Source organism: Podarcis tiliguerta, assembly GCF_965153285.1.
Source record: "Podarcis tiliguerta genome assembly, chromosome: 7".
NCBI lineage: Eukaryota > Metazoa > Chordata > Lepidosauria > Squamata > Lacertidae > Podarcis > Podarcis tiliguerta.
The window spans coordinates 59,268,887-59,291,907 of record NC_139540.1 but is presented as its reverse complement, the minus strand read 5'-3'; the positions used below and the strand labels follow the sequence as shown (position 1 = coordinate 59,291,907).

General features: G+C 44.2%; 1 protein-coding gene across 1 annotated transcript in view; it reads left to right on the top strand.

The window, feature by feature from the left end:
* The window catches only part of LOC310681607 (NXPE family member 3-like), a 37,544-nt gene extending 14,586 nt beyond the window's left edge, over positions 1-22,958 (top strand). The window contains exons 2-3 of the mRNA XM_083449637.1: positions 17,855-17,999; positions 21,190-22,958. Of these exons, the coding sequence (XP_083305763.1) occupies positions 17,931-17,999; positions 21,190-21,918 (798 nt within the window). The 5' untranslated portion in view covers positions 17,855-17,930 and the 3' untranslated portion in view covers positions 21,919-22,958. The remainder of the gene's footprint in view (positions 1-17,854; positions 18,000-21,189) is intronic.
* The last annotated feature ends 63 nt before the right edge of the window (positions 22,959-23,021 follow it).

The following is a 23,021-nucleotide window of genomic DNA, read 5'->3' as shown; positions in this document are numbered from 1 at the left end:
CGGAAGCCCTTGCAGGAGACGCTCCATAAGGCTTTGGAAGATGCCAGGAGCCACACTCACCCCGAACTGCAACCGGCGGCAACGGAATGCCCCTCGGTGGGTGACGATCGTCTGGGCTTCAGCAGTGGCATCATCGACGGGCAGTTGTTGATAGGCTTGGGCAAGGTCCAGCTTAGCGAAGACCTTACCTTCACCCAGGGAATGCAGCAGGTGTTGGACAACAGGAACCGGATAAGCGTGCTGCTGAAGTGCCTTGTTGATCGTGCACTTGTAGTCAGCGCAGATTCTCACCGACCCGTCTGGCTTGACAGGCGTGACGATGGGGGTTTCCCACTTGGCGTGGTCAACCGGCTCCAAAACTCCTTGGGCGATCAGCTTGTCCAGTTGTTCGTCCACCTTAGCCTTGAGAGCAAAGGGAACCCGGCGTGGCTTTAGCTTGATGGGGGCGACTTGTGGATCAAGGCTAAAGGAGATGGGCGTACCTGTATATTGCCCCAAAGTGCCATCAAAAACCTCGGCAAAGTCTTTGATCAGACCCTCAGTCTCTGCGTTAGAGATGCAGTTGATGCCGGTGACTTCCAGGCCGAGGGCATCAAACCAGTCTAGCCCTAGGAGGCTTGGCCGCTGGCCTTCGACCACCACCAACCGGAGCAGGCCCGAAAAATCCTTGAATGCGATCCGGAACCGGCCAACGCCTACCACGGGAATGTCGTTTCCCTGGTAGTCTCTCAGGTGTACGCGGTGAGAGTCAAGTTGCCTTTTGGACACTCTGGGTACCAGTCTTTTGATGGTGCTCCAAGACACGATGGACAGGGCAGACCCGGTGTCGATCTCCATGTCACATGGAGCTCCTTCAATGAGCACCGTGACGTTCAGCTTGCGTCGCGTAGGCGAGTAGGTTTGGCCAATCGTGGCTCCAGACGGGCAGCGGCAGTTGGTGAGAGTGAAACAGCTTTCCTTGGCAGACTGGAGTGAAGACTTGGACTTGCGAGTTGGTGAAGGGGGGGTGTCAGACGGAGCCGATCGGCAGACCTTAGCGATGTGGCCCCTTCTGGAACACTTCCTACAGATGGCGTCTCTGAATCGACACTTGGCACGGGAATGGTTGCCCCCGCAGCCGGCACATTCCGGTTGGCCCTTGGACTTCTGTTGGAACTTCCTGCGCTCCCGCTTTGTCTGGTGCACGTCATCGTCTTCACTGGAGGATGCCTCATCACTGCTGGCCTCTTCGTGATGCACTGGAACTGGCTTCCTAGCAAGACGCAGGCTGCTGGACTTGCGGATCTCCTGGGCGGAGCATTCAGCAGCTTCTGAGGCCACAGCCTCCTCAATGGCTTTCTGTAGCGTGAGGTCTGGGCTTGGCGAGGAGACGCCGTTGCAGATGGATGTCCCGGACCCCGCAGACGATTCGATCCATCAGGGCATCGTCTAAGTCTCGGAACTCGCAGTGCATTGCAGCCTGTCGCAGGGCGGTGGTGTAGTTGTTGATTGACTCCCCCTCTGCCTGGTTCCGGTGGTAGAACGCATGGCGGGCAGCAATCTTGGACGGCTTTGGTGCATAGTGGTTGCGGAGCTTCTCTTGGATCGTGTCCCACGGTGTTGCCTGGACTGCTTCAGGCGCAACCAATGCTCGGGCCGTCTCAAACACCTCAGGCCCACAGAGGCTGAGGAAGAGGCCCCGCTTACGCTCCTGTGATACTTGCGTCAGCTCGTTGGCTTGGAGGTAGCAGTCGAACCGAGCGAGGTAGGAGTCCCATGATTCAGAGGCTGGCGCAAATGGCGGTAGAGGCACAAGTGAAGCCATGGTTCCGATGCCGGCGTGAAGGGCGATGGATGGAACACCGAGCTCTAGCCAGAACAGTCAGCTCTGAATTGGTTCTGTTCAGTGATTTCGCTCAGTGATTCAGCTCAGTGATTCAGCTCTGCTCAGAGGGTGGCTGCATCTGGCTGTGCTCTGATGTCCATCGATCCCACCTTCGTCGCCAGTGTTAAGTTGTGGGCGAACATAGTAGATGACACAGTGATTTCTCCAGAGCAGCTCTTTATTGTAGCTGGACAGAACTGAACCGCAAACAGCTCAGCCGGCCTGCTTTTATAGGAGCCGGCTGTCAACATTGTATCAACAACAACCCAGGGTTTCCCACCTAAAATAACTGATGTGGACCTGAGTGAAAACTATCTACAGTATCCCCCTGTTGGCCCAGGGGGAGAACATCAGTACATAACAGACTCCATCTGAAACCCTGGAGAGCTGCTGCCAGTCAGTGTAGACAATGTTCCTAAAGAGAAAGGGAGGCAAACAGGCCTGTTCAGTGACAGGTCTCCCTGAAAGTATCTTGCCTAAGGGCCCTCCAAAATCTGGTGCGAGTTCTGGACACAGTCCAAGCAAGGAATCGCTGCAGGAGTTTTTATGTGAAAACTCATGCAGCCTTATACAGTACTTCAGGGTTGGGAAAAATACTTTCTGCACTTCTGCTTTGTCAGGGTCAGTTAAGAGACATTCAACAATGAATGTAAAAGATAAACCTTTTACTGGTTGCTAGTAATTTAAGCTGCATGTATGAATGTTTCATGTTTTCTCTTATATGCTAATTTTCTGTGTATAGTGACTTTTGGGCTGGGTGGGGAGAAGTATTCTCACCTGTGGCCTGATATCCAGGAAAAGCATTTTCACTTGATAAATAGGTCCTCAATTATACAAACTGTAAGTTATCATCTGGATGCAATCTGAAATACCACAAAATAGATTAGGAATTTCTGGAAACACCAAAGAAATGCACACACCCCACACCCACACTTGTAAAAATTACCATAAAATGTGTATTACATTGAGTTACTGAAATAAACTTTGAACTGTTTGCATATTGTTACATGAAAAGAAGTTTGCAAATGTTCCCGAAAAATTGCCTCCATATTTTGTAAGGAAAACAAACGTGTTTGGGCTGCATTCTGCAAATCTGACAAATTGCAGTCGAATGGGTTTATTACTAAGTTGATTAAAATATTCCAAAACATGCAGGGAGGGGAGGGAATACAAGCCTGGGCAAAATTCTCACAGATCTTCAGATTATCAGCCTTTGTGTGGATATATAGAAAATCTTCACACCTTTTGGCCGACAGCACATAGAACCACCCACATTAACCAGCCCTTCATTCTTGACAGAATAAAGATGACTCACCAATGCCTCTCATTGACTATTTGCATATCAAACAAGCTAGATAGAAAAAGTGAAATAAAAAGCTCCATGTGTCATTGGATTGCATTTTATAGTAATTTTTGTTTTTATTTCCTGCATCTTCTAATGCTGATAGTGCATTATTCTAAATTAATTTTATTAGTTTTATGTTTATTAGTTTTATTATTTTTACAAAAGCAGCTTAAAGCAATGTACAATAAAGACATATATTAAAATCAGCATAAAACAAAACCAAGAAACATCTAAATGACAACCATAGTTTTAAAAAACAGGATTAAAACAGTTCTCACCTGGGGTCTACTGGTTTTCCTGGCGCACTCCAGATGTCAGGTGAAGGGTTTGAATCTCCAGGTGGGCGAAAGCACTTTTAAAAACATTTAAAAGTGCTCAAGGAGGAAGTTGATTTTCTAGAGCCATTTCGATTGGGGTATGGTCCCGTTATGGCACAAAAACAGCTTTGGTTACCCTGTATAATGATCTCTGTTGAGAGACAGACACAGGAATGTGCCACTGTTAATTCTCATGGACCTCTCAGTGGCTTCTGATACCATCAACCATGGTATCCTTCTGGAGCAGCTGTCCAGGTTGCGGGTTGGCAGCACTGCTTTGCAATGGTTACAGTACTATTTGGTTGGCTGCTTCCAGAAGGTGATGCTTGGGGAGTGCTATTTGGCTCCATGGAGTCTTCAATGTGGGGTTCCTCAGAGTTTGATTTTATCTCCTATGCTGTTTAACATCTACATGAAACCACTAAGTGCGGTCATCCATTGTCAGGGACTGACTGGATGAAGAGGAGTGGTGGGAGGCACCAGTCGGGGAACTCCCAAGGGAAACCCCAGAGGAGGAAGTGCTCATAGCTAGGGGATTGGTGTTGGAACACTGACGAGAGGTCAGAGGGAGAATAGTGGGAGGAAGGGATGGATGCTGAAGGGGCAACAGGGTTTATTGAGCAGGAAGAACCACTGACAGGGAGCAGTTCAGACTCCGAGGCTGAAGTGGAGGAGGAAGGACTCTCTCTCTCTCTTGCTGCGATGAGCCTCCCCTCCTGCTTGGTCTCCAAGAAGGCACTGAATAATGAGGAGGGCAGAACAGAGACCAGAGGTGCACAGACACAGTTTGAGACTGCTTGGGAAACATCCAGAAGAGGAAGAGTCTTAGAAAGGGTTGAAGGCAGGGACCTTTAGTCCTGGAAACTGCTCCATAGAGGCAGGACCTGCTGAGAAGTGTTGCTGTGTTGTCTGCTGTTTCCTTGAATAAAGAGTTAACTGACAAAAGAGCCTTGTGCCTTTCATACTGACCTGCATCTGACTCCAGCCCTGACATCCAGAGTTTTGGAATATGCTGTCAGCAATATGCAGATGGCACACAGCTCTCCTTCACTTTTACATCTCCAGGTGTGACAGTGGATGTGCTGGACAGTTGTTTTGCCTTGGTAAGAATGGACTCGATGACAGCTAGTAAACTGAAGATCAATCCAGATAACAATGAGACACTGTTAGTGGGCAGACTGGATGAATCGATGGTTGCCTGCTTTTGATGGGGTTACACTCTCTCTCAAGCAGTTGGTACTTAGCTTGTGGGTACTTCTGGATCCATTGCTGTTGCTTGAGGCTCATGTGACCTCAGTGGTGCAGAGTGCCTTCCATCAGCTTTAAGCTGGTGGCCCAGCTGCACCCCATCTGGACAAGGATTGCCTAAGTTTTGTTGTCTATGTTCTTGTTGTCTCTAGTTTAGATTACTGCAACACATTAAATGTGAGGCTGCCTTTGAAGATGGTTCATCTGATGCCCTTCTTTGTGTGCTCCCTCCATGAGAGGTCTGGAGAGTGGCAGGCTGCCTTATACCTTTAGTGGTTATGTGCTGCCTGGCCTGATATCCAAATGCCTCACACCTGTTCCAGAAGCTGTTAACAGGATGGTGTGAGGCATGTTTACATCATGGGCCAGGTGAGATAGGCTAATAGAGCATAGGTAATAAACCCTGCAGCTGCACTACTGCTGGCTGACACTCAGCCGTCAGCTGACCCAGAAGTGGATCCTCCCTGCCAATACTTATCCCTGAAGTGCAGGCAGCAAGTTAAGTTAATAAAGCAAACCAAAAACTCTTGAGAGTCCTAAAGGGTTTAACCCTTTAGGATGTGCCAATAAGCAATGAAGAAGAATTGTACAAACCAAGTAACCCATCTCCTTGTAATACAAAATTCTTCCACAGTAGGTTTGTCCTACAGATGGCGCCAGACGAGAATTCCATGTGGGGAGCTCCTTTGGGAGGAAGGGCAGGATATAAATTTAATAAGTAAATAAATGCAGTGCATGCTCTGAAAGACACGGTCCACCTCACAAAGAAGGTCATGCCTGCCCTTTCTGAAGAGGTAAAGAGCAGCCTCTGGTCCTTAAATGGCTCCATTAATTTCCCCTCCCCATGTCGTATGCCTGAAACTCCTTCCTAGAGCTTCCATGTGGAACCAGTTTCCCATCTTCCTTCAAATCCCTTCTTTTCAGCGAAGCCTAGTTCCTTAGCTACTTTCCCTACCAATTCCCTTTTGTTCCCTTTCAGTCCTTGCCTCTCCCATTTCTCCTCTTTCATTTTGTTTTTCCTGCCCTTTCCTCTTTTCTCTCTCTCGCCTTCCCTGCCATCAAAATGCATCTTTGAAGCCTCTTGGGGCAGGAACCTGTCCTTGCTACTTACTGTTACTCTGTAAAGCGCAATGTACGTTGATAGTGCTGTATAAATAAATAATCATAATAGCCCATTACAGTAATTTAGCATCAGGGTTACATAAACAGCAGTTGCTATGTCAGAACCTGAAAGAATCTGAATAAATTCTTAAAAGACATTGAATTAACAAAAAGCAAAATGTTGGGCGTGAGCATCAAATTACAAAAGACAATAGAGATCCATGATTAGATCTCTAGAGACAGTTGCATTTTTAGTTAAAAGCATACATAAGGGATCCTGATTTTTACTGGAGCATCTGCAGTGCTCCCTCCCTTAAACTTCCCCCAGTGTTTTAATGATCTAAATCACCCCCTCTCTGACTATTTGGCCTGTAGGGGACAATACTATACTACATCCTCCTCTCCCAATGCCATAATTGGAGCAGAGAGAAAGAGAGAGGGGCTGCTTTCAACTAGAAACAGAAAAAGAAGAAGAGTTTGGATTTTATATCCCACTTTGTCACTACCCTAAGGAGTCTCAAAGTAGCTAACAATCTCCTTTCCCTTCCTCCCCCACAACAAACACTCTGTGAGGTGAGTGGGGCTGAGAAACTTCAGAAAAGTGTGACTGGCCCAAGTCACCCAGCAGCTGCATGTGGAGGAGCGGGGAATCAAATCCGGTTCATCAGATTACGAGTCTATTGTTCTTAACCACTACACCACACTGCTCTCTTCAGAAACTTCAGAAAGTCTGAGATTGTACAATCGATCTCTTGTGTAGTTTAGCCATGAGATGCCAGAATCCCCACTCTCACTAAAAATATATATATATTTCCTTTCTCTACATTTAAGATAAGGGACTCAGAAGCAAGATTATCTCTTTCAAGGTTTAAGGGGCCCCTTGACAAAGTGGCCTCCTGAGTGGGCTTATCTGGCAAAGAAAAGCAATAATAAATAATAATAAAACCCAACAACTGCCAGGGAGCAATGCTAGGTCAAGGGCACTATGGGAAATTAAATGGCTGCCAGCTGCTGTAACCACCAAGTGTAGGGCACCCAGGGCAGACATCAGCACTGATGGGCTCTGCAGGGGCCCAGGTATCTCTCCACGTTTGCCAGGGTCCTGCTAATGCCAGGACAGGCATGCACCCAGGAACTTGCTTCTTCCACAGTAAGTCATCATCAGGAGGAAAAGAGACTGTTCCTCTAAGGTTTAAATGTATGTTATTTCTGGTACCTAAATGCAACAGAATCCAGCCATGTGGTTTAATGCTCCTTGACAATACAGCTTGTTGTAGTTTTATCAGGAACTACCGTCTGATTTGATTTTCCCTCACCACATCATTTTAGGTGAATATGGGTGAACATGAATGAATCCATTTTTATATTTCATATACTCAGCAGGTAGTTGCAACTATTATTGTTCTTCTCTTCAAATGTATTGGTGAAATATATTCATACTGAGTATGAATATACACTGAAGTGTCTGTAACCCGAGGTACCACCCTATTTATATTTTTGAGCTTCTCAGCAGACACTATATTTCTTCTTCTCATCAGTCTTCACAACAATATGAAGATAAAGGTAAAGGGACCCCTGACCATTAGGTCCAGTCGTGGCTGACTCTGGGGTTGCAGCGCTCATCTCGCTTTACTGGCCGAGGGAGCCGGCGTACATGTGGCCAGCATGACTAAGCTGCTTCTGGCGAATCAGAGCAGCGCACAGAAACCTTCCCGCCGGAGTGGTGCCTATTTATCTACTTGCACTTTGACGTGCTTTCAAACTGCTAGGTTGGCAGGAGCAGGGACCGAGGAACGGGAGCTCACCCCGTCACAGGGATTCGAACTGCCGACCTTCTGATCGGCAGGTCCTAGGCTCTGTGGTTTAACCCACAGCGCCACCCACGTCCCATATGAAGATACTGACACATATTTCCATTTTCTGGTGGAGACACCTAAATTATTTTAAAACAAAACAAAATCTGACCAATACTAATTCCCAGAATTAATGCTTAAGTCAAAATACAATATAGGCATATTTTAACAATTGCATCACAGATGTGTCCTACATTTCTAAAGGTTAAGTGATACAGAAAATTATATTTTACATCTTTAAGTGTTTCTAGATTTTATCTGACAGTATCATTTTACCACTACTAATTCAAATTAAGTTATCTCTAGTATTGCTGCTCAAACATTATGCTGAGATTTGTCATTCCAGTACAGTATTATAACAAACTTATACTAGGGTTCTAAGGCAAATATTTATTTGTGTGTTTGCTGCATCTTCACACAACAATCTATAGTATGTGATCTTATGCCTAAGTACCCTGCGGCAAAGCTATTTCCCATTTCTTGGTTGCTGGCACCTGCTTCTTTTCCCACTATTTGGTAGCTAATATACAAACTGCCACCATTTTTTGTCATTTTGATGGTGACTATTTCTTTTATATATTTCAAAAGAAAAATTAAATAATATACCAGTAAATTTTATTTTAAGTGGTTATTTGTTGAATTTTCTTCTGTAAAGTTGCCCCAGAATTGAAGCACTTTAAATCCCTTTATCCCCCTTCACAGAAAATTTGATTTAGTAAGTAATATTGGCTAGACCAGGGGTAGTTAACCTTTTTATACCTACCGCCCACTAATCCATCTTTCTTGATGGTAAAATTTCCTTACCGCCCACCAGTGCTCGATGGAAGGAGGATTCAGCTTGTGCCGTAGAACCCCCTACCGCCCACCTAGAACCCTGAAACGCCCACTAGTGGGCAGTAGGGACCAGGTTGACAACCTCTGGGATACACCATCAGAATCTGTAAACAATGTGACACCAGTGAGTGGGAAAAACGAGAGTGGTGAACAACAGGTAATGAGACATAATTTACCGAAAAGTGATTTTACTTGTCAAAGTCTGAGGTGTTTTGAGTAAAAGCTCTTCTTCAAAAGCAATTGAACTTGCTAGATAAACTGCTATTTTCATCCAAGTGTTTGTTTTTTCTGTTTTGTTAGTCATTCTGAATTACTCATTTGGAGGAGAGAAACTGGGTACTGGGAATATAGCATGTCTTATTTTGCTTGTACCTGTTTTTAAAACATTCATCTCGACCTCTTTTCTGTTAATGCTCTCACAGCTACGGTAATAATAGCCTTGTAATAATTTCACACCGGCAATCACTATACCACAGTCAGTGTTTATAGGGATGCAGCTGTCTCCTCTTTTTTCTGTACTCTGACATGGTGGTACACATTCGGTTTCTCTTGTTGTGGACTATACTGAGCTAATGGACCAATACTCTGACTCATCATAAGACAGCTTCCCATCTTTCTGTATAACTGGAGAGAGAAGGTGATGGAGAAGATGTATAATGTATGTCATTTATTTATTTTGCATGCATGCATGTTTATGCACATGCACAAAAAGCAGCTTCTATCTTTTTGAACAAAGAGTTCTCTAAGGATAGGACAATTAATTATAGCCTGACTAGGTTGTGTAAATATAGCTGGCTCATCTCTTTAAAAGTTAGCGGCTCTCTTCCTCCACTGAGCAGATCATCCTAACATATGGCTCAAGAAGAAGACAATCTTTCTTTGGCAGCTACAATCATCTGTCCGGACAGGCACCAGAAGGCAATCTGGTAATCTCAGTTGCGTGTCAGTGCAAAATACTACCAAAAAGTGAGGAGCGCCTTTCTATTCCCAGAGTTATCTCCAAGCAGATCAAGATTTTTGTTTATCTTTCATTGGTGCCTTTGATGAAAAGGCAGGCACTTTATTGCTGTCCATGATGCTGAGTTGTTTTGACAGGTTAGGGCTGAAAAGGGTCTTGGGTACTTACAAAGAGGGAAAAGGCTAAGTGTAAACTGGCAGACTGAATTGGCAGCAATAGTGCTGGCAGCTCCATTTAATCTGTGCTGCCCTTTGAATATTTGCTTTACAGTTTACACTAACAGGTTTCAACCTCCAGTTCTGCCAAGTCAATCAAATAGTCTTAACAGCATAAAGTGTCAGCGTTTCTTTTTGTCCTCAAAACCTTGAAACCATTTGCAGTTATTTGGTTGACGTGTTTATTTAATCATTAGAGGCCTCTGTTTGCAAAGGCCCCACAGAACCTGGCAAAGATTCCTCTGAAAGCAACACAAAGTTTCTTTGTGTTTCTCCAAACAGAAACAGGGATAGAAAAGCTATATCCCCTCAAGTATTTCCAGGAGTTTGCATTTAGAAGAAACTGGTCTGCAAAGTCTTAGAGTCTTTCTGGCAGCAACCTATCTGGCTGAAAAATACGCTTGTATTAACTCATTCATGCTGCCAGTTAACATCCACTGTTTTCTACAACACATCATTACTTATCATCAGACATAAATAAAAGAAAAAGGAGATGAGCTCTTTCCCAGTAAAAATCTTGAACATTACACTGACACCATTTAAGACTGAAGAATCCTGAGTGCAATGAGAATAGACATTCTTCACATGGTGACCTCCATACAGGACTTAATTTCTGCTGCAGAATTTGGACTCTTGACAATTTCAGCTTTTAACAGTTTCTAGTTGTCATGGTTTTGGAAATGTACAGTCCACATTACAAGGCTGCCCAGTATTCTTTTGGAACGTCCAATTGTGTCTCCCGTCTAATTCTGCTATTATGCCTTGCTGATCTTCTCTTCCCATTAAATCATTTGAGGCCAAATAAAAGAACTTCAAAGTCTGTAAACCCCAAATATTGCACTCAGAATAAAACTACAACTTTATCATCTTTTTTTTTTTTTTTTTTTTTTTTTTGCTTATAGTGTGGCAAATGCAATTCTAAGCAATTCTGAAATCACTGGGATTTATTTTCCAAGTAAATATCATTAAGACTGAGGTCAAAGTCCTTGTTTTAAAAAGTTACATTTAATTTCTGGACGTCACTAGTTTCCTATGAGATCCAGCTTTTCCCATAAACCATTTCTTAGTTTTATAGTGTGTGTGTGTGTGTGTGTGTGTGTGTGTGAGAGAGAGAGAGAGAGAGAGAGAGAGAGAGAGATCATGAGATGGCTAAACATACGAAGCCTGAAATATTAAACTTGAAACCATGAAATAATCCATTTTTAAAGTTATTTCTTAGATGTGTTATATGGAAAAAAAACTGGTTTGGATCCAAACAGCCCCTAGCATGAGCAGAAGGAATGTCTACTAATGTCAGGAGTGTCTTTAATTTCCACAGATGTGCTCTCCCCCCTGCCCTCTCAACACACCCACACTGTCAGCCTATTGCCCACCATTATAAAAGGTCCTCTATGCCAGTGGTTTTCAACTAGTGTGCGATGGCACCCTGGGGTGCCTTGAATGATGGCCAGGAGTGCTGTGGGCAACACTGGCCTCTGTCCCTCTTTCCTTCCCTCCCTCCTCTGATGCCCTCTCACATCTTTGCCCTCTCACATCACAACCAAAGGCTTGCACAGGTTTTTATTGCAGCATCCCTGGCTATAAGCTCCACAGGCAAATGGTGCCTCTGTGAGTTGATTAAGGGAGTCATGGACTCAAAAAGGTTGAAACCCCCCCCCGCTCTATGCTATACAATGAGTCTAGCATTTTGTCTTATGCGAAATGTACATCTCAAATAAAAAGATTTCCTTTGTCTTTAGAAGTATAGCCTTGCTCTCTCCTATAGTCTTGCAGTGGTTCGCAAAAGCAAAACAATACCTTCAAAACCTTCAGCAAAGCAGAACGATGTTCTCATGAAAATATATCTTAAACACTCACAACCCTATGATGACATAATTTTGAGTCTACAAAGCAGATAAAACTTGCAACACTTGGCAGCAGGTGGAAGTGTTGAGTCGCTGAGTTTCCTGTGGGATGGTGTTCCTGTTAAACTGTGAGACTGCCACTAGGAAAGCACATGTCACCTGAGGGTTGCAGGGTTCCCTCTTTCCCTTAGTCCAGCCACAATCTCAGCAGCACTTGGAGTTTGGTTGTAGCAAATGGTAATCTTTATTGCAGTCAGAGGTAGTTGCAGGCTTTGTGGTTAGCTTCACTCTTGGACAGAATACTTCCTTTTGCTCCCCTCTCATGGCTTTGAGTAATGATGATGATAATAATAATAATAATAATAATAATAATAATAATAATAATAATAATAATTTATTTATACCCTGCCCATCTGGCTGGGTTTCCCCAGCCACTCTGGGCAGCTCCCAACAAAATATTAAAAATACATTAAAACATCAGTCATTAAAAACTTCCCTAAACAGGGCTGCCTTCAGATGTCTTCTAAAAGTCAGATAGTTGTTTATTTCCTTGACATTTGATGGGAGGGCGTTCCACAGGGTGGGCGCCACAACCAAGAAGGCCCTCTGCAATGCCCTTGTAGGCCAGCCTTTGGCAACACAGTGCCCTCCAGATGTTTTGGATTATAATTCCTATCAGTCTCAGCCAGCACAGCTAAACTCAGTGCTTTCTATTTAGATACCCTATATATGCCTCACTTTTTCCCCAAATTCCGACCATGTAAAGTTAAAGTGTGGCTTAAATCTGTGACCTTACAAAAATTGGCTTTTACGATATCACTGCTGAAACAGACATATGGTAAAACGGAACAGGTGTGAGTGCCTGAGGAATTTTAAGGGGGCGGCTTATATTCGGGTATTGTCTTTTTTGCTTTTTACCCCTTGAATTTTAAAGGTGTGGCTTATATTCGGGGGCTGCTTATATTTGGGGCAATACGGTACATTCTAAAAGAGTAGTGCACACTTCTAGTATTCACCAGAGGTGCTTATCTCCTTAAGTCCCTTCCTTCATCTATGTTTTTCTCCTTTAGGTCTGCATGCACATTATATGTTGAAAACACAGTGCTTCTCCCAAAGAATACTGGGAAATATAGTTTACCGCTCACTAGTACCCTTAACAAACTACAATTCCTGGGATTATTTAGGGGAAGTCATGTGCTTGAAATGTGCTTGAAATATATGCGGTGTACACAGCATAAGTCCCCACACAAAGCTGCTATTCTAGCAAAATCTGTTACTTGAAAGCTCTCTTAGCTGCAACCAGAACAGCACCTGTTACTCTGCACAGTGTGGCTCAGCTTTCTCGTGTAATATACCTCAGTGCTTGTGACATCTGTAAGTGAAGATGAGAATTCCTACAATGATAAATAAACAAAAGGAAAAGACCGTTTCCTTTCAGCTCTAAAGCAAAAAAGAAAAGGTGGAGATCATGCAGCTCCCATCCTCCAAACATTTTCATCTAAAAGTGCTCATGCTTTTTTCCCATGAAGACTTCAGTTCCAGCCTGATTGTGATAGGTAATCAGCATCTTCAAAGGGAATCCACAGCAGAGAGCCATACAGAGCAAAAGGGAAGTGTATTTCAGACAACAATAATACATTACTTTTCTATTCCATTCCCATGTATAAGGATAAGAAAACAAATCAGAGAGATGAAGAAATGTTTGCTACTCATACTTCATCCTCTCATGCATTTTTTTCCCTTAACAGGACTTTTCTGTGGGTTACTGTCATAAAGCTCAATAGATATTAAACTATCCTTATGGGAGACATATTTGGGACAGCTCTATTACTGTAATATATGGGATTCATAAGGAATGAAGAATGCATATGTATTTTAGGAGAGCATAAATGGGGATAGAAAACATATTGAATGTCTTCAGATACTGGTGATTTTTCTCCTAATATAAGGGTCGTTTAGCAAGCCTCTCTTTAGGAGCATAAACCTAGCCAAATTCAAAACATACAAGGCTCTGTAATGCCTGTTATGTCCTATTATGGGCTTGCTTTTTTAAACTTGGATTCAGTATTCCCTATTGTGGTCAAGATCTTACTACAGCATTGCAGCTGATGCTTTGTTCATTCTGGTTATTTTGGGGGCCGTGTTTCAGTGGAATATTTCTAACCAGCATCTCATCTCATATTAATACCAATAAAGGGGAATGCTATTAGTCTTGGATTTCTTATTCTATGCATTTTTCTTCACTTTCCACTGCAATATTGAAACTGAAAATCAATTTAGGGTTGACAGCAGTGGATCACTGCAATTCCTGAACTTTTCACATTGCAATGCAATTTTTTACTAGAGCTTGCAGTACTACTTCAGAGGGAACAGTTAAAGTTTTGCATGGTTATGTGGATGGGAAGGGGTGAGAATCTGAGTAATATCAGCAGCTACAAGTCTCCAGCCAGGAGCGTGAATATATTAGCAAAGCAGTTATGAGCATAGACAAAAGATGTGCCCAGTTTCTTAATCACAGGGTTGTCTGTTAGTTTGCAGACTGGTAAGCAGCACCCCTTAGTAGGCTGCATTTTCATAAGAAGACACTGGCCCAGTTCACATGTAATGCTAAACCAAATCATGGCTTAGTGCAAACACACAGATCTGTGAGCTTCTGGAGAGAAGAACACAAGAAGTTCCCTTATATCAAGTCAGACCTCTGGTCCATCAAGCTCAGTTTTGCCTATACTGACTAGCAGTGACTCTCCAGGGTTTCAGACTGGTGTCTCTCCCAGCCCTACCTGGAGATGCTGGTTATTCAACCTGGGACCTTCTGCAGGCAGTGTAGGTACTCTGCCACTAAGCCAAGGTCCTTCCCTTTCCCGTCTTACTACTGCTGTGCTGGGGTAGGAAATTGGATCCAGATGGTGGACCAGAACCTCCCACCCCCAAGAGCCGGCTGATAGGTGAGTGGGACTGCCCACCTGTCAGTGGCCTGATGTAATGATGAAGCTGGGTGACTGACACCTGTCAATATTCAAAGGAGGTTCATCCAGACATGGGCTTGTGGTTTGTCTCGTTTCAAACACTGCATTCTGTGGCCTAGGTTTCTTCTATGGATTACAGCTGGTTGTTTATTTGGAGGAGACACACTATAAGCCAGGGGTAGGCAACCTAAGGCCCAGGGGCCGGATGTGGCCCAATCGCCTTCTCAATCTGGCCTGCAGACGGTTTGAGAATCAGTGTGTTTTTACATGAGTAGAATGTGTCCTTTTATTTAAAATGCATCTCTGGGTTATTTCTGGGGCATAGGAATTTGTTAATTTTCTCTCTCCAAAATATAGTCCAGCCTACCACATGGTCTGAGAGACGGTGGACTGGCCCACGGCTGAAAAAGGTGGCTGACCCCTGCTATAAGCCCATGTTCAGACAGCATATGAATCCAAGTCATGGCTTAGCTCACATCAGTGCAGCAGCAGAGTAGGAACAAAGCAGCAGCAATATCTCAAGATATTTTTACTGAGCCACGGTTTGGTTTAGCATGGCATCCAAACTGGGTCAATAGATTATGATTGTGTGTGTGTGTGTGTGTGCGCGCGCACGCGCACACACACACACACACGAAAGCATGCTGTGGGAGCAAGAGTGGGAATCTTGGATGTTAGCATTTCCGTTTGGTTGAATTCTTTTTTAGCAAATTGATTGTGATAGAGCAAGCTAGGAAATTAATCTAACCTTATATGAATTTTCATAACATGACAGGGTCCGGTTAATTTGACTGCTTGAAAGAAAACTGATTAGATTTACAGTTAATTTTAACTATATAATGACTTCAGTATCCAGAACTCAATATGCATTACAATTATTGAGAAACAAGTGAGACTGTTGCAGGGCATCTCTGGTATTCTTGAGTTACTTGAGCATGTTGCTTATAGCAGTATTTCCCAACTGGGATCCATATGTAAACTTACCCTAGTTTACCCATGATTGGTACAGCTTAATGGCCTCCTGGGAGTCCCCAGGATATTCCAAGGGGCCCACAGGTGAAAAATGCATAAATGGAACGCCACAGCATGAGGCTAGGGGGCCACAGAGGGAAGTGAGAAGTGCAGGAAAAAATTGTGTGTGTGTGTGTGTGTGTTCTTTTAAAAAAATCATTATTACTTTTAAAAATCCTATCCGCTTCGCCAGTCACAAGCGGGTAAGGGGGCGGCCCACCAGGATCTAGAGCTCCTTCTTGCCATGTGCATTTTCTTGGAGCTGTCCTGGTTTGTTTCTGGCAGGAGAGGGCAATTGCTGAGGCTCCTGTTTTGACCAGTAGAGCCAAAACCCCCAGGTCAGGTAAGTGCGTTGTGGGATGGCAATCGGTAGGGCTGGGCAAGCTGGAGCTGCTTGTTGCTGCCGCCAGTGCAGCTTGGGCCTGACTCTGCAAGATCTTTGTGGTGTAGTGGTTAAGAGCGGTAGTCTCGTAATCTGGGGAACCGGGTTCGATTCCCCGCTCCCCCACATGCAGCTGCTGGGTGACCTTGGGCTACTCTGAAGTCTCTTGGCCCCACTCACCTCACAGAGTGTTTGTTGTGGGGGAGGAAGGGAAAGGAGAATGTTAGCCGCTTTGAGACTCCTTAAAGGGAGTGAAAGGCGGGATATCAAATCCAAACTCTTCTTCTTCTTCGTCTTCTTCAGACTAAAGAAGAAATGTGTTAACAAGAGCAGAAACTCTTTTAGAGGTTTTTTTTGAGGGAAGAGTGGATAATATTTTTTGAGGGGGAAAGGATCCTTTAAACTCCTGGCTGCCAGATGCTCCCTATAATTCCTGGATTTAGTAAAAGTTAGAATTTAGTAAGGTTTAATTAAGTTGTACCAATCATGGGTAAACCAGGCTAAGTTTACAGTAATGAACCAGGCCAGCCCAGGAAGTTGCCTCTTCGGGTGGAACTGTAGAAATAAAATGTTCTTCAGATCCAGCTAACATTTTTATGATTCTCCTCAGTAATGGGGAAGGATTTGAGAATGTGGTCACTTCTCATTGCATAGATGAGGGAACTACCGCCACTTGGTAGGCTCGACATTGAGCTCTAACCTGTGTCCGGTCAGCTTCAGAATGAGTTATCCGCCACTGGCGCTCTAGCCGTCTCAACGATTGTTTCATTGCCCTCAGATCTGTGGAAAACCACGGAGCTGTCCAGGGTCCATGTTTCTTTATTAACTGCTTTTCATTATTAATTATATGATTTAATATTTCCTCATTTTTCTTTTCTCTGGTAGCAAAGATTAATTCAATCAGCCTGCCATCTTCATTTTGAGATAGAGTTTAAATGTAGATTTTATGGCTACAACATTCAGCTTTCTGTTTGAAGATCCCCCATCTGTCTTCTCCACTCCCTGCTCTGTGTAATACCTTTTGTGTGTATATTTCTCCTGATGATGAGTTCTGGAAAGCTCAAAACCTTTCTTGCGATTTTGTGACATTTTTGTTGTCCCAAAAATATCGTTCAGTTGTGTACTTTTTTCTTAAGTACCAGCACATTTTCCATTCCTGTTCAGGGAGTGGTCAGAGGCTTTTCTGGAAATGAGATGTCTCTTCTCCCATTTTCTAGCTGGGGATGATGTAAGCAAGGATGATGTAAACAAGGAGACTGTCTGTGAAAGAGAGAATAGGCAGGCAACTGGAGAGGCAGACAGAGTCAGAGAGTAGAAAAAGCTAGCAGCAGCTGGGGGAGTTGGCTGTCTCCTTGAAGAAATTACTCAGGGAGCAGTGGACTTTTGGGACATCTGTTGGTGTGTTGAAGCTACACCTGCGGTCAACCTTTACATTTGTAAATAAAATCCAAATATTACAAATTGCTATAAGTTTCCTGTGACCTCCTTCCAAAGGAAATCAAACCGAGGTAAGTGCTTGCATCCCTGGAAACAGCTCACTGCTCAGTGAACCAAGGTGCACATAATAGTTGTATTTGTGTGGTGGAAGGGGTCTCTAAGGCATGGCATCAACAGGTCCACTTTTAAAGAATCATTCCCAAGGTACAGATAGACAATGAGGTAAGTTTATGCTCCACTGTGGTAAGCAATTACCAGGATTTGATGTAGTCTTAGGTTTATGGCATCACAGATTCACAGCAACTTATTTACCCTTCTTCATAAGTCTTTTGACAGGAAGGAGAGATTCTGAGTCCTTATAAGGCCTATGAGTAGCCTGAGTAAAACATGTCCCAGCCGAGCCTCAGTAGCTGTGCCTCTAAAAGATTTAGTCCACTGACTTCATCCCCTACCCTGCTTTTTTGTATTTTGCCTCATAGGTGTGTTGACTTTCCAGTCAAGAGTGTGATTTTGCTCTTGGAAGTACCTGTTTCGTATCGCTATTGTCGGGGATAGATGCCAAAGACTTCTTGGGGTCTCAGACCAACTCCTCTTCTCTGGCTTGGACTAATATTCACAGCAGGGGTGAGTCCAGGAGGTCACTTATAAATCTGCTTGTTGAATTTATTCTCTCTTCGTAGATCCTCTATGTATATTAAAAAAAGAATCAGAGCCAATAAATTTTGAAGCGAAATGTTGGATTTTTTTTCACGTGGGGTGTGTTTTGCAGTTCCATGCCTGCTGTTTATGTGCCCAGTGTCTCCACCACCACCAACCCCCACTAGGAAATGTGTATGTGTGTGTTTAGGGGCAAACAGAATTTATTCTTAGGGATGTGCATGTGAGTGAGTGAGTGAAGGGGTGGAAGGACAAAGGTAGGACTGAGATGCTTACAGTCCTCCTCCAGTGTGACCCAAGAGCTTGTATATAACGGTTGCGGAGCCTTGGGATTTTGGCTCCCCTGAGCCACATCATGCTTTCTGACATGGGCCAGATGTGCAGCTAGGGTCCCTACCTGAAAGTCTCAACAGAAGCTTGTGGAGCATGAGGGACTCTTCATCCCTTTTTCACTGCCTTGGATCTTAGAAATGTACCCTATATGATTTGTAATTAACTCACCGAGGTCTCTCAGTACTGCCCAAAGAAAGTAAGAATCCTATCCAGCCCCATAACCCCGATGTCTCCAGGGACTGTGGCTGGATCTAAAAATATTTATAAAATGTTTCAGGAAAATGCGTTGTAAACTTCATAATGGGAAATCATGTTGGCGAAAGATGGCCATCTGATGTCACAGTGTTATAACACATATAAAACGCCTTTTCTTTACTACCGTAGCTGAGGCCTGTCTTTTGCACATTTATGCTGGTTGCTGTGGCAAAATGTTTTGCTGGATAATATTTGAGAAAGCAGATTGTCACTGCACTGAAGGGTCCAGTAATATGGGGTGGGAAATTTCCCAAAACTGAAATAATAACGGTGCTTTATTTTTTCCATTTCATATGTTCATTAGTAATTATATGTGAATGGCAACAATAGTAAAACAATGTTACTTAATTAATACAATATTAATCATGCCTGGCAGTTTCAGACTTTCTTTTCTAGCAATAAAATAAATGTGCTAAATTAGAAAACTCTAAGGCAGTATATTTTATTCTGCAGTGGAAATGAAACACTTTCTGATGCACTGTAGAAGCCCAGCTTTCCACCACACCACACACCACTTCCACTGCCACCATGTGCTGGCTCTTGGGAAATGGGACCCTCCTCAAAGTGTTGCCACTTTCATGTTTTCTCTGCTGGGGGGTGGGGAGCCAGTCAGCAACCTGCACACAGGAATGCCTCCTTCTCAATGGCCGAAGCAGTGGGCGGATTCAGTGCCACATCTTGAACTTCCACCAGGTGGGTGCTTCTCCCCACGACATGGGTAGACCAGCTCTGCACATTCCCTTTCTCAGAGAACAAGTGGGGAAATCTTTTGCTCTTGCATTGTTAATTCCTAGCTGTTTGGGTAGCCTGCTTCACCAGGAAGTGAATGCAAATTCCTTGGGCAAAAAGGCTTGACACCTGGAGGGCAGAAAGAAGTTGGGTTGCTGCTTAATTCCAACCCTCACCACTCCCTGGTAGTGCTTTGGCTGGGGCTCTCAGGGTCCCCCAAAGGAGACAGGAGTTTCTTTACCTAGTTCCTTTGGGGCCAACATACTTACTGCAGAATTCCTATCCCATTTTGAATCTTGATGCTCTCTCCTCTCTCTTCCTGTCCCCACCCTCTCTTTATTCCTACCGTCCCACGTCTCTCTGACCTGCTGAAGTCCAAATCAGGAGTTAAAATAAAAATGGAGGGGGGATAACCCATCCTTAAAACTATTACTCACATGAGACAAAATTGTCATGGGAAAATGACCTCGCACAGACACACAAACAAACCCATACTACTTAATGACACTGGCTAGTGTGTGCATGTGTGCATGTTTATGCCAATCTCCCTCCAGACCAGATAGTTGCAGGTCTTGCTTCCCTTCTACCTCCTCACCCTCCTTGGAGCTGGGCCCCTCTGCCTCGTCCTGCTAGCTCTTGCTAGCTCCTTCTCAGAGGATGATATTCCTCATGAATTATAACCGCCTGTGGCCCATCCTTTCTTGCTTTTCAAAGTGTGTGTGTGTGTGGGGGGGGATAATTCCTGGAACTCCTGAGAGCTGAATGTAAAGCAGAATTCATTTTGTAGCTGTCTCAAAATAGTTTACTCCGTCTGATACTCTTGCAGGCACATAAGCTCAGCTCCCCATAGAGCAGGCTGTGGGTAGGTGGCAGTCCTGGCTTCACCCCACTGTTCTGACAATCGGTCTTTGAAGAAGCTGTACCTGGGAGATTCAGTTATTTTTGCTGCCAGACTTGAAACTCAACCAGTATAATGCCTTTACAGTGGTACCTTGGGTTACAGATGCTTCAGGTTACAGACGCTTCAGGTTACAGACTCCGCTAACCCAGAAATAGTACCTCAGGTTAAGAACTTTGCTTCAGGATGAGAACAGAAATTGTGTGGCGGCGGCAGCAGCAGGGCAGCAGCGGGAGGCCCCATTAGCTAAAGTGGTACTTCAGGTTTCAGATTAAGAACAGACCTCCAGAACAAATTCTTAACCTGAGGTACCACTGTATATACTGGTAAATCTGTTGAACAGGACTCAGCTACATTAGTAAAGAAACAACAATTTGAATGTGTTATAAATTTTTATATGTGATTTTCCATAACATAAGGCTTTTCTCTTTTGTTATAACAATTTAATTTCTGACTTATTTATAGCGTTCTCTGTTGGGATATGAGTGCTCACCAGCTCCATAACACAAGGCTTTTCTCTTTTGTTATAATAATTTAATTTCTGACTTATTTATAGGGGTCTCCCCCCACCCCCGATGTGTAGATCCATCCACAGTCTCATTAAGCTCTGCATACAGCTCCAGTTCCTGCCTCCCCCCTCCCCCCCCCAGTGTAGAATGGGAGGCAAATAAATCAAATTATAAGGAACTGAAACACCTTCCCTTCAACGAAGAGCTAAAGCCTTTGTGACATGTTTCAGTTAAGAAAAAGGGCAACTAAAGAGAAAGTGAGTGAGAGGGGAGTGGAAAAAGCAGAGAGGGAGAGGCAGCCATTTGAAACAAACATGTAATATTATTATTTCATACTTATATCACATTTATATCAGGTCATAAACATAAGAGATTATCAGCATTACTAAGAGCCTGACCCGATTTCTTTTTTTGTCTTATTCTGACTCTCCAGATGATCTACTGGTTCCTGTCCTTTGACCACTTCAGAGAGAAGCACATGCCTCCTTCCCCTGTGGGTCCCAAGTCACCCCCGGATCCCTTTATGGAGTCTCCAGAACTGCAGGCGCTGCTCCAGCTGCTCCATTGGCCTGCTCCACCTGAGGATGCTGTAGCCTTTGCTTCCTCCACCAGTGCTGAGAAGAGCCACTACCGGCTCTTGCAGTCCCAGAGCAACTACACAGTGGGTAACATGCTCCTGGTGTCGCTGGAGGCCCGGGACCAGAGTGGGCAGCCAAAGCACTACGGCGGAGACTTCTTGAGGGCCAAATTGCATTCCCCAGAGCTGAAGGCGAGTGTGGCAGGGACAGTGGAGGACCACAAGAATGGCACCTACACACTGACTTTCCCGCTTCTGTGGGCAGGTGCGGTGCAGGTGTCTGTGCGTCTCATCTACTCCAGTGAGACTGTGGCCCTCCTTCGGTGCATCCGTGACTCCCATCCCTCCACAGTCACCTTCAGGGGCTACTTTGTGGACCCAGGCCAGGGGAGTAAAGAAGAAGTGACTGAATGCAATGTGCATCCAGTCTCAGGCCCAACCTGCCAGTACGTGGATCCTGGCACTGGGGAGCGCTGGTTTTGTGCCAGGCCCCAGCATCACTCCTGCAATGACCTTGTGTACCACTCTACTGGGATCTACAAAAATGTGCTCACCTCAGCAGAGAAAGTCTTCCTTAGTGGGTGAGTGCTTTGGAGATGGCTGGGAATGGGGAAGGTAAGCTTATGGCGTGGTGATAGCGATGCAATGCCATGATTTCTTATGGGAACCATGGGAGTTTTTCTAGGCCCTTGGAAATAGAGATGGTGTCAAGTCTACTTATGGTCTCTTGGGGTCTGGAGTGTTATGTTTGTTCCTGGAACCACTCTGCTCTCTTCCCTGTGTTACACACCCTACCTTTCCCATCTTCAAGGTTATTTCATACCATCAAAAATTATGTCCTTTCCCAAGAAGGGGCTGCCATTCATTGGAGCAGAAGAATGTAGTGTGTGTGTTTTTATTTCCTATACTTTCCTCTGTGCTTAATTCCTGTACAGAACATAACTGGGTATGTGAAGATAAATCCCTTTGTTCAGTTTATTCAGTTGTGCAATATGAGAGGTCTTTGAAACTTAAATTGGGAGGAGCCAGAAGGAAGGCACATTGTGGAGAAATGCCACTCCGTCTTTCACAGGGCATGGAGGATAGTTTATTGTAATGCCTAAGGTCTGGAGCAGGCATAGGCAAACTCCGGCCCTCCAGATGTCTGGGACTACAATTCCCATAATCCCTAGCTAACAGGACCAGTGGTCAGGGATGATGGGAATTGTAGTCCCAAACATCTGGAAGGCTGGAGTTTGCCTATGCCTGGTCTGGAGGGTTTAATGAAAGCAAAAATGTCAGCAATAGGAGCATGTGATCAGATAACAAAATGTTAGTAATGTTCATGAGCACATTTCAAAAAAATAATAACTGCAAAAATCACAATTGCAAATCACAAAAACAGCAAAAATAATCCAGCACCAAAATCAAATCTTGGCCCCAACAGAAACCCATAAACACTACCCCCTCCACATCTGTGGTAACATTGTCCTCTGGACTTTGGACATACACTTTTTCCATTAATATGAAAATCAAATTAAATTAAACACAGATTGAGAGATTGCCTGTAGAAGGTGAGCCAGTGTGACCAGTAAGCAACAGAACCCAGCATAGGATTCCTCAGACATGCTATAGATACAACATCCCTTGGTCTTTAACAATGTGATGAGCTTCAAAGAAGAAACTCACACTTCAGCCGTGATGCAGCT